Source organism: Armigeres subalbatus, chromosome 3 (genome assembly GCF_024139115.2).
Source record: "Armigeres subalbatus isolate Guangzhou_Male chromosome 3, GZ_Asu_2, whole genome shotgun sequence".
Taxonomy (NCBI): domain Eukaryota; kingdom Metazoa; phylum Arthropoda; class Insecta; order Diptera; family Culicidae; genus Armigeres; species Armigeres subalbatus.
The window spans coordinates 109,545,347-109,565,990 of NC_085141.1; the positions used below are offsets into that span (position 1 = coordinate 109,545,347).

Genomic DNA, 20,644 nt, shown 5'->3' on the forward strand with positions numbered 1-20,644 from the left:
TATCCCAGATCATCTTCCGTCGTCTGTCACCATTTGTGAACGAGTTCGTGGGAAGTTATCAAGCCGGCTTCGTTGACGGCCGCTCGACAACGGACCAGATCTTTACTGTACGGCAAATCCTTCAAAAATGCCGTGAATACCAGGTCCCAACGCACCATCTGTTCGTTGATTTCAAGGCGGCATACGACAGTATAGACCGCGTAGAGCTATGGAAAATTATGGACGAGAACAGCTTCCCTGGAAAGCTTACCAGACTGATCAAAGCAACGGTGGATGGTGTGCAAAACTGTGTGAAGATCTCGGGCGAACACTCCAGTTCGTTCGAATCGCGCCGGGGACTAAGACAAGGTGATGGACTTTCGTGCCTGTTGTTCAACATTGCGCTAGAAGGTGTCATGCGGAGAGCCGGGTGTAACAGCCGGGGTACGATTTTCAATAGATCCAGTCAATTTATTTGCTTCGCGGATGACATGGACATTGTCGGCCGAACATTTGCAAAGGTGGCCGAACTGTACACCCGCCTGAAACGTGAAGCAACAAAAGTTGGACTGGTGGTGAATGCGTCAAAGACAAAGTACATGCTTGTGGGTGGAACCGAGCGCGACAGGGTCCGCCTGGGAAGCAGTGTTACGATAGACGGGGATACCTTCGAGGTGGTCGAGGAATTCGTCTACCTCGGATCCTTGCTAACGGCTGACAACAACGTTAGTCGTGAAATACGAAGGCGCATCATCTGTGGAAGTCGGGCCTACTACGGGCTCCAGAAGAAACTGCGGTCGAAAAGATTCGTCACCGCACCAAATGTGTCATGTACAAGACGTTAATAAGACCGGTAGTCCTCTACGGACATGAAACATGGACAATGCTCGAGGAGGACTTGCAAGCACTCAGGTATTCGAGAGACGGGTGCTTAGGACCATCTTTGGCGGTGAAGAAGACGGTGTGTGGCGGCGAAGAATGAACCATGAGCTCGCCCAGCTCTACGGCGAACCCAGTATCCAGAAGGTAGCTAAAGCCGGAAGGGTACGATGGGCAGGGCATGTTGCAAGAATGCCGGACAGTAACCCTGCAAAGATGGTGTTCGCTTCCGATCCGGCAGGTACGAGACGACGTGGAGCGCAGCGAGCGAGATGGGCAGAGCAGGTGCAGAACGACTTGGCGAGCGTGGGGCGTATTCGAGGATGGAGAGATGCGGCCTCGAACCGTGTATTGTGGCGTCAAATTGTTGATTCAGTGTTATCTGTATAGATGTAGACTAAATAAATGAAATGAATCAAATTTCTTGGAATTGTTTCGGAAATATGGTATCCATGTAATTGAAACCATTGGATGGATATCAACCAGAATGGTAATTCTGGAACAGGCTCTTGGAGGGCCTAAAGTGGCCATAAATTCATTTAGAAGAAACCCTAGAAATATGGCAATATGGCACACTCATCTAGAAGAGACCCGGGCATCACAATTCTTGGAATTGTGAACCTGTTCCAGAATGGCAAACTCATCTAGAAGAGACCCAGGCATCAAAATTCTTGGAATTGTTGGAAACATGTTTGTCCAAAAAGGTGGGACTGATGCTGGGTCATTAGGCCGAATGGCCATTATGCGGAACGGACATTTTGCCGAATTTAGATCTATAACAAGTAATGAGTGAATAGTGAGAAGTGAGCAGTGAGAAGTGGAAAGAGAAAAGTGAAAAGTGAAATGAAAGAAATGAGAAGAGAGAAGTGAAAAGTGACACAATGTTGACCCGATTCTTTCACTCTCCAATTCTGTCACACCCCGATTTTGCTTACCTTCGCTTTTATCACATTTTCGACCCGATTTTATCACGTCCCGCTTTTGTCACGTTTAAGTCGTTCTTTTTATTTTTTCAATTGTTCCGAAAACAACAATGATTTTCATGAAATAACTTTCAGCGCCTGTGGTTTATTGTATTTTTTTTCTGGGTACCTGTCAAGATTTTTTTAAGCCTTTTTGACAAGAAATAACGTGTACCGTTCACGCATTTTACCTTTCCGAGGTATAAACTTATTCTAATTTGTGGAATCGATGAAATAATTGAAAATAAGAAAAATCCGATTTTGTCATATTCCATATTTTATCACCCCAAAATTCTCCTTGGCGATGATAAAATCGGGATGAGCGGCCCCATTGGGCCCCACGAAAACCTGTTCGAGAATGACCGGTCCGTTTCCAAACCATCGAATGGTCTAATTCCACATAAGATCATGCTTCCGAAACAATATCATGAATTTCGATACTCATATTGCCAGAGTTTCTTCAGAATGAGTTTGTGGCTAATTTAGGCCCCGCGGGAACCTGTTTGCGGAATAACAGTTCCGAAATTTAATCATGAGATGGCCCTGAAACGTAGTTAAGTTATATTCTTTTAATTTCCAACGAAGTTCATCAGTCATGACGCAAGAAATCTTTATCGGGTTGACCATATATCTTCAGTTTATACATACTTTAGGACTTGGCCCAGTAAATCCGGAATTCCAGTAAGTAGATTATCCGAATCGGTTTTATGTAACATTTATCGAATAGCGGGTAAGTTCCTAAATCCGTAGCAACCAAAATTGTCAAAATCGGTAAAAAAAACAGACAATGCTATGAATCTATGATCATTTTAAGTTCGTCGGTACCCGGGTACCATGTTTTTTGTCGGTAGCAAAAGGGGTAAATTAGATTTGAAAACAAGGCAGTACCAACTAAGACGAGAATTAGCTCACTAGCCAAGCGGTTTAGTACTAACATATGATCACAAATTTATTTGAGATTCTTCTCCATACTCAGGAGCAGTAACCCTACTTTACTCTCAGCTGCTAGTAGGTACAGTGGCATTTTCGCGTCGTACCTTCAAAGACAAGGAGAATTGGTATAAAGGGCACCACTCTGCTTCCAATAGTATGTGACAAAAATAAGTAATAAAAAACCCAGATGATGCCTTCCTCGTGTATTATAAAGAACGAGAAAAGCACATAAGAAAGGTCAAAATTGCACTTTTGGGAGATATATTTAGTAATTTTTATCAATTCACATTTATTTGCGTTCATTTGAATGAATTGCTGTAGTTTATGAAAAAAAATCGGTTTGAATGTTTTTTTTTGGCTAGGGTGAACAAAAACAATTTTTATCTAATAACTCCGGAATTGGCTCCGGTTGGGCGTCGTCGAATTGTTTCGATTGGTATATAACACTATGGGTCTCCAAGCCTTCTATCAAAGGTTCGGTTTTGGAGTGATTCTTTTGCCTTTACGTATACTTAGTATACAAGAAAGGCCAAAATGCTGCCAGTAGTTCTAACTAGAAAGTAAACGTCAAGAAAGTAAAAAATGTTTTAATAATGTCTATTTCAATCATTTCGTGACTGTTTTAGATGAAACTAAGCATTTACAGTAAAACATCCTCTTGAACACATACATAATATGTTGGATTGTGTGGATGGTCATGAAAATACCTCGGCTGGGCCTAATTTTAATATTTCTTCATAGTGCGCATATTATCTTGTTCCCTCCAGTTTCTGGCAATCTGTCTCATCCGGTCTGGCTTCGCCAATTGAGAGTATTTTTCTTCGATGTAGTGTACTTAACATTCCGTCGTTGCCTTTGAATTGTAAACTAATGCAGTTAGCTGTGATTTAAGCTGCGAGCATTGTCGAATGCAAAATTTTCTTGTTGCCAGATATCGAGCAATCTTAAAAAAATATGTGGTAATACTCAATCAAGGAAGGAAACGACAGTGCGCTGATAATTTGGATCTAATCGATCCTTGCTTTCTAGAAATGTATGCACAAGCAAAACAAAATGTTTAAGATTGATTCCTGTAACAAAAGATTATAATATAAATTTCGTTTCATGATAGTCGATATCTCCTGAAAATACACCCTGGCAACCCTTCGCCGTGCGGGGCGTGCATCCAGTGCAATTTTCCACGAGACTCCCGCTCGCACTAGACCCGCTGAACCTTTCCCTGTGCTTTGATTACCGTTGTTGTTACTCACAAGTCGCAACCGTCCTCCGTCGTCGTCGTCGTGAATTGATCGCCGAAAGAGAGAAAGACAAGCTCCACACCGACGATCACGCGGGGCTAACGCAGAGGTCTTTGAACAAAAAAAAAACAACACCCAGTATAAGACCCACGCGCCTGAAGCCGCAGCTGCTTATTTGTTTTCGGAAAGTCTCGACGAACGGATCTACCTTGGGTGCAAGAGGGAACCACTTTCGCTATCGCCAGTGCTGTTGGTGTGATACATTCCATCTGGTAAGGACGACCGGGTTCGTCGCGTGTGGCTTGAAGTTCTTTTGTTCAGTGCCAGCAGTGAGCTTTGAAGTGATAGTGTGATTATCCGGAGCGGTGTCAACCAGTGAACTTTGAACGCGTTGCTGCAGGACGAGGCCATACTGCTTACGAGCATGAAGAACATGTTATTACTGGTGAGTGCGCTACAGATGACATTCAGACGAATCGGATTTAAGGAGTTTTACCTGGTGAAAACGTCGATGATGAAATGATTATAATATTGAAATGAATATCGGATGCCTGATCGTTAAGTGATCATTAAAATGAAATACTGCGACCTACAGTTAGTGTTATATTATTGAAGTTTTCTACAATTACTAAAAAAAAGTGCATTGATGAGATGAACAAAACAATTATTATAATGTACTTTTCTTGGGCTTGGCCAGTTATTGAATAATAGTGTAGGTATTGCTCTCTGTCTTGTAGAAGTTGCAACGGTAAACGAAACAAGAGAAAAGCGAAGGACTGTTAATAAATAATCTCAAGGATATTGCACCGCCCCATTGATCGTGGTTTTATGACATGCCTGAGTAAAAAATGGATCACTGGTAGAACCAGTTGAACTAGTTGAACAATTGCACTCGACGTGGATCATGCAAATATTGCCTTAAACGCGGCTAACCCGTTCCGTCTAGTTTTAAACGTTGATTGTGGCCCATGTCCAAATATCTTATTTTAGTTGCTTCAACGATCTAACCATGATACAAGTTGTGCGTTTATTCACCGCCTGACGTTCAACCCTAAATTTAATCGGAGTGTTCAAGGCAACTATGTGCACACCCTTGTTGATTAGTTCTATGTCTGGATTAAAAACTTGGTACCAGACACCGACAACGCGTCACCACGCTGCAAAATGACTTTGACTTCATAAGCCACTCTATAGAGTCGTTCACTCGTACTAAAAAAAGCGCGTTTGGTTGCTCCACCTTATTCTAGATATAGGCAAGTACGACAGCAGCATACTTTTTATTTATTGAGCGATCAGACTACATTCACTTTTCTTGGTCAGCTGCTTTGGTATGCCACGGTGCGGAACGGCTTAGTTAGTGAACAAGCTAGAAGTGACAGTAAAGAATGTTGTGCGGCAATGAGTCATTTAGAATTATCAAATTTTCTACTACTTGCGCATGAAACTTCCTTGGTTTGAATCCTGTATTAGGGCGTCGAACTTGTTAGTTTGTTGAAAACCCCTGAAATACCATGCGGTTCGAATCGCGATCAAACTCAAGATTTTAATTTGCATATCAAATGTTTTTCACCAGCAATTCAATCTTCATCTACTTGATCAATATATACAGTGATCGACAACGCAATAAGACACCTACACAGATAAAAATATGTTGTGATTTTGAATGTATTTTCATGCACATATTTGGAGCATGCAAATAAACCTAACATTCAATCGATTTCGCTGCCCTCTTAAATCGAAATAAATTCAAACTGTGCTTGCTTGTAAAATTCAGTCAAATTCAATTGAATAACGAATGTTAATTCGTTTGATAAGATTATCTGCAATTTTACATGTCGTTGAATTTTCAAAATTATTTGCTGTGTATGCAATAACATTTTCAAATAAACATCCTCATCGTCAGTTCGACATTAGCGCATTGTAGGGGAAGGAGGGGCAGTATGCCATAACTTTTATGCCTTAGCTATAGCGGTTTTTGCTAGTTATAACGGCGTTTTGTCCCGCAGCATTTCGTATTATTGATACATTTAAATATAATACCTTTGACAGATCAAGAGGTAATTTTTTTGTGGTTAAAAATAAAGATATATTTCGTCATTCTATGTACAATTATTTACAATTGTAGTTTAAACATTTTCAAATTAATTTAAATCTAACTGGAATTTAGCGTCTACATCAATTCTACCGATACGCTAGTTAACAAAGCCGATGTATTTTACAAGCAAGCGGAGATTCTCCACTCGCGCAGCTACTCCAAATCCTGGCAAAACCAAGGTGGCATTGCGCACCTCGACTCGAAACGAGCCAACCATGCAAACTGTCATACAAAAGAGCGGTCGAAAGGAGATGTGCAATGAGGCTCCAGGACTCGCGAGCTCCTCGAACGAGGGTCTCCTCCAACCATTCGTGTAGCCGGTTAGCCTCTGCTGTAGGACCGTCCACGCCGGGCCGACACGAGTGCAGCTACAGAACTTGTTCTGGAGCGTTTTAGGCGCCTGTATGTCACAGCGTTGAGATCGCTGCGATGAGGAAAGCTCTTTCATCCCAATATTTCGCCACGGCGTGGCCAGTCTAGCGCTGGACCGTTTCGATCCATCTTTGGCAGTTGGGTTTGCTGGACGAAATGCCGGTGGATCAGATCGGCGGAGGGATATGGTAGGGAATTTGGGATAAATGTGATAGGATTAATTTTAGGTCAGGATTATCTATAGAAATTGCGGGGCGAGGAATTGCGTGGAATAGAAGGGGTTTATAATAAGAAATGGAGTCGATCTCTTTCAAGTGTCTGCTTCGATGTGTCAAACGTATTTGGCATAATCACCACCTTGTGAAGAATCAGCTTACGCAAGTGCTGCAGACACATTTGCTGTGAAAACTTGCCCACCAGCGCATCCCAGTTGTGTTCATCAGCCTAATCGAGTTGGCGAAGGTAACACACATAATTTCAACCACGTAAGCTGTTTGTAGTCACTGGGTACAAATTCCGTTACCTTGAAAAAACCAACGTTCAGCGCAACATTTCATTGATCGCTTCTATTTGGAACTATGTCGTCACAACCACTAATTGGTCGGCGAAGGCTACGAACAGACCATCCCCACATAGTTGCTCGAGCACACATCAGTGGATGAGAATAGAGCACGAACAGATACATGGACAACGGGTCGCCTTGCAACAGTGACCGTGCGATCTCGAACGATGATGAGAGGTGCCCATTGATGAGCAACCGGGATGTGGACCGACTGGCTATGTTCGAGAGAAAAGAGATAAGTTCCTCGTTGAACCCGAGCAACTGCATGGTTTCGAAAAGGAACGAGTGCCGCACCCGATCGAAAGCATTCTCTAGATCGAAAGTGATGAGCTTTACCGGCGCGGGAGAGCAATCTATAATCACTGTTGAGCAGCGATAGACTATAGACACTATAGGTTCCATAGACGAGTTGAGGAGAAGGCAAGTGTAGCCAAACGAACTGTCAGTTAGTGTAGCCAAACGAGCATGACGTCACGATTGCAATCCAAGCAACGGAGCGTGTGACGTCAAATTGACGTGGTACACTGTGAAAAAGTGGGAAAACACACTTAATCGAAATGACCCAACCGTTCCTGCGCTCATCTATGGAACCTATAGTGTCTATACGATACACCTGTGCAGAAGTTCATCATTCACTCGCCTAATGGATTTTGACCAACCCCCTGGCGTCCTATACTACCACAAGGGGTTTGACAATAGCCACCATGTCCACCATGTCCACGGACGGTAGCTCATTACCGTCCGTTGTTATTGTACGAAAATAAACATTATGTGTTTTGTTTACTATTTGTTTTGGTTAAATCTGAAAATTGTTTTCGAAATAATTTGCAAGATTTCCATCTTTGACCATGGGAATTATGTTATTTGATGATAAAATATAATAAACTAACGAATTGGAGTGAATCGATAGGTGAAATCAAACGCTGCACGAAATCATATTTCGTAACTTGTTCTCCCGCTCCGAATCAAACAAAAGATATTATTATTGTTTATACTGTGATGAGCATCACAGTTGAAATGGTCCGGGGATGCAATTCGAACAACATTCAATAGCGAAATTGGAATGAAATAAATGGTGTGCAGAAAGATGTTTTAGGATTATATTTACATGCCCATAATAGCTGGTATTATTTTTGAATAATTTGAAAATATGTAGCCAACAATAGTTTGGATAAAATGTAGTTGCTTGTAAACGCACGATTCGGGAGAAGTACTTTTCAAAATGTATGCTGGACATATTCATGAAGATGTTCGCTACGCTGAAAAGCATGTCTTGCCACGGGGTTGATTTTGACACTTGGGTATTCACTCGAACAAAAGTTCATTTTGCGTTCATTTACGTCCCGCTCAAACGTCATAATTTCTTAGGGGAGTTCATTTTGCGTTAGTCTATATCAAGGTGAATACAAACAGGTGTAGCAGTATGCCAATTGCATGATTCAGCCATCTTGGATTTTTGTATGGGGCAGCCACCGAGTTTGCTTATGTTTTGCACTGAAAATGAATTTTTCACCCCCGCGCTAGTCTCTCCCATATACTGTCGAAGTGAGTGAACCCTGATCAATATGGGCCGGTACGCTCGGGCTGTGTTGTCACTTCCCTTCTTCCTCACTAGATGACGCCCTCCAGGATGCATTTTTTGGGGGTATTCTGATTTGTCAATATCCCCAACTCAGCCATCTTGGATTTTTGTATGATTTTTACGTTTTGCTCTGGAAATAAGCCCCCTTCTCGCGCTGGTTATTCCCATCTACTAACGATGTCGAATAACCTTCTTCTTCTTCTTATTGGCATTACATCCCCACACTGGGACAGAGCCGCCTCGCAGTTTAGTGTTCATTAAGCACTTCCACAGCTATTAACTGCGAGGTTTCTAAGCCAAGTTACCATTTTTGCATTCGTATATCATGAGGCTAACACGATGATTCTTTTCTATCCAAGGAAGTCGAGATAATTTCCAATCCGAAAATTGCCTAGACCGGCACCGGGAATCGAACCCAGCCACTATCAGCAATGTCTTGCTTTGTAGCCACGTGTCTTACCGCAAGGCTAAGGAGGGCCCTAGTCGAATAACCTATACATAAAAAAATCTTGACACCCTCCACGAAGGCATGGAAGAAAATTGCCGTTGAGTGTTTTATTCATAAGCATGTTCAACTCACGGTGGATGACGCCGAACAGCCGGAGATGAAATTCTCATGGAACCCCGTCGGCACCGAGGGATCGTTTGGGTGCGCTCGCCCTGATAGCAGATAGAATTTCTGCAGTTTGTACATATCTCCTCCACGCAAGCTTCGTTCAGTGGGGCGTCGCGTCGGTGGGACGTTTTCTGCTGTTTGTTCTAAGTAAATACTCGAGAGAAAATCAAACAGACTTGCCTCGATTGCTTGAGACTCGACGATGATTTCGTCTTCTCCCGTTTGTAACTGCGTGATCGTGGATTTCTTCCGTCTTCTATCCAGTACTGTAATTTTTCATTTTCAATGAGAAATGTGACGTGATGTTTACATATCTGCTCCTTTCAATATCTATAGAAACTCGAAGGATGAATGGCATGGGCATGCTACACAAATCTCAAAAGATATTTGTTCCGCGACAGGGCATGGAAGTGTGCAAAATATGCTTTAATTTGTGTTTATAACCACTTTCAACTCGGTGAACTAAAAGAGTATGATTAAATCATCGACTAGTCACTATTCTTCGCATATATCTATTAAAATAACTTAGAAATTTTAATTTTGAAATAAAGCACAACAGCCTCTCATGACTGCCTTTGATGCGAAATTGATAAAAAAAAACTCACGATTCTTTAATTTGGTCGCCTGAAATTGAAAAAGGCGCTTTGTTCTCTGTCTTATGACGATCACGACCTTTTCCAGTACTGCTTTTATCTCCCAGTTGGAAGATTGACATTGGCTCCCCTGCCACGTTCTTCTCGTTGATGCGCATTAACATGTGGGAGAAATAACGCTGCAGTGCTATCATTTCGGCACCAACTTTTCAAAAGGGCGAAACTGCTTTTGTAAACAAGAGCTTCTCACGTCGCTGGTTGGCTAATTTGAGCCCACCCACGCTATCCAACACGACTGCTAGAAGCAGCGAATCCTCTTTATGTTATTTCATGGCACTGAATTGCGTGGGTGGTCACAAACTAGCCCACCAGCGACGTGAGGAGTTCTTCTTTACAAAAGCAGTTTCGCCCTTCTGAGATGTTGGTGCCGATTTGTCCTTTCAACCAGTGGATGGTGGTTATGGTCAGGGACGGAAATCTTCGTTTTACTATCACATTCATCAACGCTCGACAATGCAGACACGAATATCTTGCAGCATGCTGTCAAACTTCCAAACCAAATTTTCTACCTGATCCTCAATAGCCGATTGAAAATCGAGCGTAAATAAATGTTTTGAAATGCTCTTGATATACACCGATAAATGATAATTATTTTATTTTATATACTAAACCAGTGGTTCTCAACCTGGGGTACACGTACCCCTGGGGGTACCTTTGCTGGTCTCTGGAGGTGCCTGAGACAAAAATGCGTAATGGCGGATGGCGGAAAAAAACTCACTTTAGGATTGATCTTGAATTTTAAACGACTTTTTTCATTTTATTTCAGTTCATTTCAGTTTATTTCATTCATATGATATTACTATCAAAAACAACAGATTTTCTTTCTGATGAGCACATTTGTTGTCCTGAATAAAAAGCAAAGTTTTTATGAGGTTAGGGATTTGGTGAGATATTACAATCGCTGTTCAAAGTCCAAGAAAATCTATTACGTTCATTTGAAAAAAAAAAACATTAATTGATATATTGAAAATTGATTTTCAAACACAATATAACATGTTAACGAAATATTTGGCAGTTTTTAAAAGTCCATAGTAACTCCAGAGTTCATAAAGGCCGTAAACTAATTACGTACTGGCCTGCCCAACCTTTTCAAGCCACGGGCAAATTTCCAGAACTATCACTTGCTGGCGTGCCAGAAAATATTTGGAACATATTTTTCTATATGTTTTCAAAATATCGAATGTTTTCTTTCCTTCATTTATCCAGAATGACTAAACATTCTTTAGAAAAAAAAAATAATATAATTTTAAGGCGTACTAAATTAAGATTTTCTGTTTAATTTCGTTTTCTTTCTACGCAGCTCGATGGTCTAGTGGCTATCGCTTCTACCTTATAAGTGGGAGGTCGTGAGTTCAATTCCAGGCTCGTCCCTTTCCTACTTTGTATTTCTATCTTAGTTCTTTCTGTGTTTCACGTTCTACCAAAACTATTCCTACTGTTATAACCTTCCACACAATTCCAAAACCTCCCGTGGCACCTATGAGAGGTCGTAGAGTTCTCTGCATTTTTCTTAAGTAGGTGTACAACAAACCATCCTTCCCATTCCTCAGCATTCGCAAGGACGTGGCCAGGACAGATCTCGACTATTGGAGAGTACATTGCTTCTATCTAAGAGTTAGTGATTAGTCCCAAATCAACATCTGTGGTAACGGATGGAAGTGATGCTACTCTCGTACAATAGTCTTGGCTTGCATCACCTACGAATTTGTGCGAACTGCTAAATGCTAATGCTAATGCTAACTTCGTTTTCTTTCTACGCAGTAGGTATTAGTTAAACATTGAATGGGAAACATGGAATTGTTCGCTACTCTTTAATACTGATCTCCAGGATTATAGGTTTTTTACTGCTTTTATTCTTCAAAAGAGCTGTTCACAGTGCTTCTAGAGAGAGAAAATCTCAGGAAAAATGTTTCTTTCTAAAGTTTAGATTTAAGCTCGTTTTTACATTGGAGGTTAATAATCTCTATTTGAAATATTCCAGGAACATTATTCATAGCCTCAGTAAACGGTGTTGCAAAAATAAAAGTTTTGCTACTGTGTCCTCAAAAATCAGCGAATAGGCTTGAAAACTCCAGTAAACTGTTTTCAGCATGAACTATTTTCGACAAGATGAGGGCAATGTTCCAATTTTCAGTAACCAACTGTGTTTTAAAAGCTGGAAAATAAAAGCTGGAAAATAAAAGCTCGACTGTAGATCATTGCCTTGCAGCTTTATATTCAAGTAATCAAAAAGATTGGTGATATCTACTACAAAAGCTATTCAGTTTCCTACTTAGGATCATTCAGCTCGGCCACTGATTTTCCTTTTTCTTGTAAAAATAGTGCGATTTCTTTTCGAAGAGAATAACACCACAGACAAACAGACGTAACTCTTACTGAAAATAAACTGAAAAATTCTCGTCATTTAAAAAATATTGGATACACTAGCGCCATCTGTTGCACAACCTACTCGAATCAATGGCAGCCATGATGAATTTGTGTTTGATGTTTCAACTCTAAAAGCAACGGATTGATTTTCCATTTTTATTGCATCACGTTTACATCCAAGCAATGCTTGATCATAGCTCATCAGTGCTGCTATGGTGATTTGTTGGATATGTTTATTAGATTCATGATAAACAAGGAATGATGGAAAATGATTATAGAAAAAAATATAAAAGCCCAACATCAATTGACAAATTTGGAGCCATGCTGATAGTGATAGGTTATAGATTATTCTTAATACAGTTTTACGACAGGAGAATTTAACGCATCGTCGAAGGAAAGCATCGTCCGTTTTTAATTATTCAAATATATCTTATCCAACTTCGCTAGTTGACAATTCCTGTTGTCAACAATATAACCACAGACAAACAGACATAACACTCATGAAATTCTCATCGTTCACTGATTTACTGGTTAATTTAAATAATCATTAGTTGGCTAATCGGTTACAAGTGGCGCGCGCATCGGATTTACTCGAGTTTGACGTTTGCCCACTAACGCCATCTGGTTCGTGGTTAGCCCCAACTAAGTGAAAATAACAGATGTCATTAGTGTTTGTACGACGATGAATTTGATAAGTGAATGTTCAATGAGTTATGTCTGTTTGTCTGTGATATAACCGATGTAATAAACTTTTAAAATATGCTACCCCTTGAACCATCAAGATGGAGATATTATCTTTAAAGTATACTAAATCAAACATTCAGTAAGTCTGCTATAGCAAAACAGTTTTAATCTCATTAGTTTCTAAAAAAAAACTAGCTGATAATTGCTCGGTAATGAATACTATTGGTACTCCGCGTACATAAAAGAATAAAATATCCCTTCCTCCCCGTGGTACAGACAGGGATACAAGCAACATTATCCTAAAGATCGCGTAACTCAGCCAGGTTTATGCTTTAACCGTATGCTAAAAGGGTAGAGAGACGTTTGCTCTTTTTGTGTGGTGCCAACCTTATCTATCGCTTAGTGATGAACTTTGTAAAACCTTAAAAATCACTCAAATAAAGAATAAAAAAAAAAAAAAAACTTATCTATCGCTTGTTCTCCTAGGAGGTGCACCCTAAACAGCGTTTTCACTTGTATTCACAGTTTGAATATGAAATGCTCCTCCCGGAAAAAAAATCACTGATTGGTAAACGCTAATTAAACAGCGTTGGAGCGTCTGAGAGCGATCTCGATTTAGTCTGATATGTTAACAATTTTTCAAGTAGCTAGATCTGCCCCAATTTTCGCTTCCCCGTGAAAACCGAGGCTTGTTATTGTTTGCGCCTCATTGAGAGACGCATGCTATAAGACTTACTGACGTTAATCATCTTTCTCTTGCACGCGTACGGAGGGAATAGGATTTGTTTTCATCGGGAAACGCTTCCCAAGCGTTTCCCGATGAAAACAAATCCCATCTATTCTGTGCGCGTACAAGAGAAAGATGATCAAACGTCAGCAAGCTCTATGATGCAGAGTAAAGCGTCGCGTCAGATAATTGGCACTACGAGAGTCAAAAGTCAAAATCTTTGACTTCTAGCGCCTCTACTGGACGAATCGCGCAAAATAATGCAAGTACGATGGATTAAAATGAAGTGTTACGTCCGTTTATCTGTGATAACACCTTTCAAGCATTGTACCACGGCTAAGTCAACGAACTTCCCGCTAATACAGCACATCTACGTATCCTGCTTCCATGTCTGTCAACATCATTTGGAATTGTTGGTGGTTGAGTTCCCTTGCCTTGATAAAATTGATTATCTATCTCTAAACTTCTCAAAAAAAGGACTCTCTTTTAAAAACTAGCCTTACATCTGATGGTGCTGGCACAGGAGAAGCATAGAGTTTGCTGACATTTAATTGTCTTTCTTTTGCACGTGCACAGAGTGAATAGGATTTGTTTCCATCGGGAAACACCTCCGAAGCGATTCCCGATGAAAACAAATCCTATCTTTGGTATGCACTTGAAAGAGAAAGGTGATTAAACGACAGCAAACTCTATGCTTCTGTTCCAGCACCATCAGATGTAAGGCCAGTTTTTAAAAGAGAGTCCTTTTTTTGAGAACAGAAAACTAAATTTTTCAAACACTGACACCTAACATTGTCCCTTTTATTTTTTAGAATTTTGATAAGAATTGCAAAATTTCACTCAGGCTACCATATTTTAAAAATATTTTCTTAACCTAGTAAAAAGTTCAAAATCCTTTCAGAGTTTCTAAAGTTTTATTACTTCTTCCTTGGCATTATAGGGGAAGTGGGGGTAGCACGCCCATAGGGGTTAAAACGCGCCACCCCTGAATAAGGTTAAATATCCCCATTTTGATTATTTTCAATAGTCTATACGATAAAGCAATGAAAAATATTGCCATTGGATACATATATTTCATGATTTTTCTCTAGTTATACATGAAAAACTCGAAAAAACGATTTTTGCGTGTTTTGATGCAGTTCTAGCTCGGTGGAATTTAGTCTTTCTGTCGCTGTTATACATTGATAAATTAATAATTGAGCCATGAGCCATGCTGCTTACTCGTGTTCTTTATGTTCCACACGAAATCGTCGTCAAAAATGGTTTTAAAACGATTTTATGGGCCTTCAAACTTCTGAGGTCGGTGTGGGGCATTACGCCCATGCTCATTTCGTATGACCGAAACAGCTGAAACATTCGGTTAATTGCCTTAATGTAGGCAATTAAAATGAAAATCAGTACGATAAGCACATGCGCGTTTTAACCCATCCACTGGCGCATCTCACCCCGCATGGTTTCAAAATCATTTTTTTTCGGGTGCTTTTTAAAAATCAAATTTCTGTGCAATAAAATGGACAATTAGATATCTGTTATCGGTAGTCAGTCGCAGATATGCTGTTCTTCAGTATGCGCTGATGAAAACTGGCTGAAATGGTGGTTTTCATTGATAAAACCCAGATTAATCCACCTAACGGTGATGGCGCCTTTCTCGCGCAAAAAGGTATAAAATGTAGCCTTTACGCTTACACCTCAATGATATACAAGAAAGGCAAAACGGTTACACCGTCTAATGTTATGATAGAAAATTTACACTTCTAGACGACAGATGGCGCTGCCAAAAGTTTCTCGAATTTCCTATGTTCGAATTTTGACTTTCGCACAATTTCATAGTACTATGGAACTGAACGAAGAGCATACTTACGCCTAAATGCGTGCAACACGAGCATCTTTATAGTGCGATGAAACTCTTAATGGGAAGCCACGGATAAAATATTCATAGATGCAAGTCATTTTCATAACACATTATTGTTCTATGTGACTATGTCTCATCACTATTTTAATATTATCTATTTTTGCAATTTGCAATTATTATGAAATTCAATAGTGATCAACAGCGTTTTAGTCTCTGTCGGATGCAACTTGTTGCAAGAAAATCAGTTAAAAGTTTCTATGTGAAAATTTGGCTAATGTTTTTATGGCATTTTGTGCACACACACACACACATACACATACACATACGCACACACGGACAGATAGACATTTGTTCAGCTCATCGAGCTGAGTCGAATGGTATATAACACTATGGGTCTCCGGGACTTCTATCAAAAGTTCGAATTTGGAGTGAAATGATAGCCTTTCGGTACAACTTAGTTGTACGAGAAAGGCAAAAATGGCATTTTCCTTAACGTGGGCGTCCTACCCCCAGTTCCCCTATTATTAACTGCGATGCTTCGGAACTTTGTTGTTATTTTTGCATTGTTTTCACGTTGGAACCACCCAGTCGAGAAAACTTTCTGAACCGAACCGGGAATCAAACCCAGCCTCCTTCATAATAGACTTGCATCAGAAGACTCAAAGTTTCAGGATCCGTTTTGTTTCTCGAAAACGCCGAACATCTTTATTTTTTACCCTTTCTGTGGAAGTATCCTAAATTTCACTTTGTTTTCGTAACGCATCCGTGTTATAATTAAAGTTGAAGTTAACTCACTTTAATATGAAAATTATGATTGTTAGCAAAATTGATAAGTCGATGTACGTAAAACAATGTTCTTGAAAATTGAGAACCGTTGTACTAAACAGATGCATATCTTTTCGAAATCTGACTTCAAAATGTTAAATCCATGCACTGCAGTATGAAATGATATTCATGTATTGAGATTTTAAATTGTTTATGAATGTGCCAAGCTGAAGATTCGTTTTGACACCGCACACCAAGCTGACATCGAGAGTCGACGCTTGCTGCTGTTCTTGATTGTGCGTTGGACGTCAACTGTTTGAGTGTAATTAAAGGGACTTTTTCTGTCCTTACAGCTGAGGTATTCATTATGTCGTATCTGACTTTTCCAATCTTATTACTTTAAATTCAATAAGTAATGTAATGTTGTGTGCTTCTACAGCTAAATAAACCTCTCTCCTTGCCCATAAATGAAACGGGACACTTTTAAAAAATGTTTTACAAGTCTTCAAGACCTTTTTTCTCGGAACGAGTGAATTGATACATAGGACCTTTTAAAAAGTTAGTCGAAATATCTTTGAAAACCCTAATTAATCCACCTATCAGTAGTAATGTCTTTATCGTGCATTATGTAGTATTCTGTATTTTAGCTATAACTTTTGACCCCCTAATCCAATTTAGCCCATTTTTAAAAGGAAATAATCAGACCAAATGTTGCGAGCAAATTGTTCAAGATAAATGCCGGAAAAGTGAGCAAAACTTTTTGGCTCATTATTGGTATAGAAAGTAGTATTTTGGCCATTACTTCAGATCCCATATTTCAATCCGGTCCATTTTCTATACGAATCAATGGAGCTGGTTTCTCCGACGAATGCAACCTGTTGCGAGTAAATCGGTTAAGGATAAATCCTTTGAAAATTAGCTTGATTTTTTTACTTATTTTTGGTATGAAAAAGTGATATTTTGGCCATAACTAATGAGCCCATATTCCTATTTGGTCAATTTTAAAATATGAAAAAAAGCCATGAATTCACTTACGGAGGAAAATATTTACAAAACAATTAAAAAAAATGTTCAATGCTCCCCCGGATTACGGTAGTTAGTAATACGAGAGAGGCAAAAACGAAGTTGAAAAAGCAACACCCCGCGAAAGGCGACGTCTAGTTTTAGCCACATTAGCTCTGATCACTCTGCGAACAAATACAAGGTGCTCCTCCAGTTCTTCTTCGCCAAGTTCCTGATGGTAACCTTCTTCAGCATTTCCAGAAGCTCTGCCCGCTTCGAACAGCGTTTTGTGGGGACACTGTTTTTGTCCCCCCAGTTGACCCACTTAGGATCGGCCACTACTATTTTGTCACACGGCAATTACAGGTGCCGTGTAAAAAGACGGAACAATCAGTGTACTGCGTGACGTTTCTACCTGTATCACTCCCACGATGACTTTGTTTATTACGCCATGTCGTTGACCATCTTTAGGTCCTTCCTTCCTAGCATTGTAAAGTTGGCCTTCTTCTTTTTCTTCTTTCTGTTTGGGGTGGTGCTTTTCTTTTGCACACACACCCCACCTAACTGGACCGGCATAGCAGGCCATATGTCCAACCCAGTGGCGTAGCCAGAAAGTTGGTCTGGGGGTTTTTCTGAACATTTTTTTTTTCGAAAAAAAAAATTCCTTCCAAAATGTTGTCTTTGGGGGGGGGGTTTTATGTCCAAAACCACCCCCGTGGCTACGCCACTGGTCCAACCTATTTCTATTTATACTCCGTGGAGTTTACAAATCGTGATCTGCTTTATCGACCTGTATATGGTCCAATGCACCGAATGAACACAATGACGTTTGAGTCGGGCGCTGTTTACTAAAAATGAACACTTGCATGAACTCAACATGAACACAAAAAGTATTCATTCTTAGTAAACAGCGCACCGCTCAAACGTCAATGATGAAGTCGATGCATTAGACCATATTTTATTTTGAAAATCTGCCATAGAGACTTAATTGTTATGTTTCTTTTTTTACATCCGGAGACTTAGCTTTCTTTTAAAGTCATGTTGACTTTCCCTCTATAAAGGGATGTGAAGGTAAAGTTGGTCGTAACACATTATCTTCGTGATAAACGAATTTCTGCCCTCGAAACCCTCACAACAAAGTCTTGATCGGCATTGTACCACGAAGGTCATGAGTGTAAATTCGTACTTATGAACCTCAAGAAACTCTACGCTATACAATTGTTCCAAGACTATAAGATCAAAATTTATGACCTCAATACTATTTGCACGATATATAAGCATCACTATTGATAAGCGTTATAATAAAGACTTTTACACCTTCCTTAGACCCCTAGCAGCACACATGATCCACATAGGTTACTGCAACTCATATGTGACCAGATTTATTAGCAATCAAGTTGCTGCAACTATTATTGTCTGACTTGTGCTGCTCGGGACCATGCTTAAGATGGCCAGGCTCAATTTCCGGTCCGGTCTAAGAAATTTTGAATTGGAAATTTTCTTAACTTCCCTGGGCATAAAAGTATCGTCGTGTTAGCCTCATGATATACAAATGCAAAAATGGTAACTTGGCTTAAAAACCTATGAAAGTGCTGAATAAACACTAAGCTACAAGGCGGCAATGTCCAAGTGGAGGATGTAATGCCAATGAAAAGAAGAAGAAGAACATCTAAAATCCTGTTACATAGGGGTGTTTTTGGATACCAAACGAATATGTGAGTTGTAAAGTAGCCCATCAGGACTGAAATCCACAATAATCAAAAAGAAAAAAATGTGAGCTGATATTAAATATGCAACAGATACCCTAGCTCTGATCTCTAAACAGCAACAGCTTCTCTATTGTTTCCGGACCACTTGCCATCCATTATTGTCACTGTCATTGAACCGTTACGAAAGTGCAACTTATTTCACTCCACTGGTAAATCTAGTGTCGTTCCATACGTATGTCTTCGAAATAGAGGACAGTACGTGAGCGTTTTGATTTCCAATAAAAGGCTCTATATCACCGTCATTGACCGTTTTATAATACTTATGCAGTTCGGTAACTGGAAACCATTCACTCGGCCGATAATTTCACTCTGATTTGTTAGTACGTTCGGTGCTAGACCATTCGTTTGCTGCATTCATTGGTATGCAATGGCATGAGTTCGAACCAGCAGTTAAAGCTGCAGTCAGTAGCTGCAAGTACACGGACGTGACACCTTCCCAATTTGACTTATCCGTGCCATGCGCCGGCGTCTTAGTTTGGTTTGGACACTGTCATGCCTGCAGTTGGTTTATGTAGCCAGAGCCATTTGCGGAATGCGACCACTAAACTCCCGCGGGCCATTGATGGTGCTGGAACCGTGCACTATATTGGCACCTATTGATTAGCGGTCACGTAAGAGATTACCTTAGACATTGGTAATCGGTGTGGTAGCCCCAGGTCGACGGTTGAGTATACAACGGACACCCCGCTAACGGTAAACTGATCGAAAGCGGTTAACGTTTATCAAGAACTTACCGCGCTCAACTAATTCTGTGCGCGCCAAACGAATGTGGGCGTTCTTGAAGTGGGTGACACAGTTGATCACAAAGTGATTAGTTTAGGGTGGAGATTGCAATACTTACTGTTCAGACTGTAGGAGCCCAGTTGGGTACCCGAGCAAGAGAAAATAACTAAATAATACTTCATTCTGTTGTTGATACCTTAGACAGGTACACAGCAAATACATTTGAAAATTCAACGACGTGTAAAATTGCAGCTAATCCCAACAAACGAATAATCACTTGATATTCAATTAAATTTGATTGAATTTCACAAGCAAGCACGGTTTAAATTTATTTCAATTAAAAGATGCATGAAAATTCATTTAAAATCACAACATATTTTTTTCTGTGTATGAACTAGGTGTTAAAATACCAAAACAATAATGCAAAAAATTATATATGTACCGCCATCGGGGGTGACAATGGGTCTGGGGGGTGACAATGGGTCATCGCTCTCACCGGCAGCCTAGAGGTCATAGAGCAAAATCGTTCAAAAAGGTATCTTATATTTTAGTCTTCTTGCACTCAGATACATTCAATCCATTCTACAAGCATTCTAAGTAGTTGAAACAGTGACCCATTCTCACCCCCATTTGACCTATTGTCACCCCCGACGACGGTATAACAATACTGCATGCATAACATACTCTGTTATTACAATACCAAACGCGTAACAAATTATTCCTTGGTTAGAATTAAAATACTTGAGTATGTTCAGACCGCATTGTACTCTTGTCTTGTACTGTGCGGTTGATTTTTTTCTTTTTCTGAAGGAAGTTTTTAATACTACCCGAAGCTATTTTAATTTCAACAGTACTTCTCAGTGCTATTTGTAATTACTACTGAA

At 40.1% G+C, this 20,644-nt stretch overlaps 1 protein-coding gene across 2 annotated transcripts in view; it reads left to right on the forward strand.

Annotated features, from left to right (window-relative positions):
• Window positions 1–4,148: 4,148 nt before the first annotated feature.
• Window positions 4,149–20,644, forward strand: part of LOC134225875 (uncharacterized) — a 39,851-nt gene continuing 23,355 nt past the window's right edge. The window contains exon 1 of one of the 2 annotated variants that reach the window (XM_062706304.1): window positions 4,149–4,436. In XM_062706304.1, the coding sequence (XP_062562288.1) occupies window positions 4,416–4,436 (21 nt within the window). In that variant the 5' untranslated portion in view covers window positions 4,149–4,415. The remainder of the gene's footprint in view (window positions 4,437–20,644) is intronic. The other variant, XM_062706306.1, reaches the window with a different exon arrangement.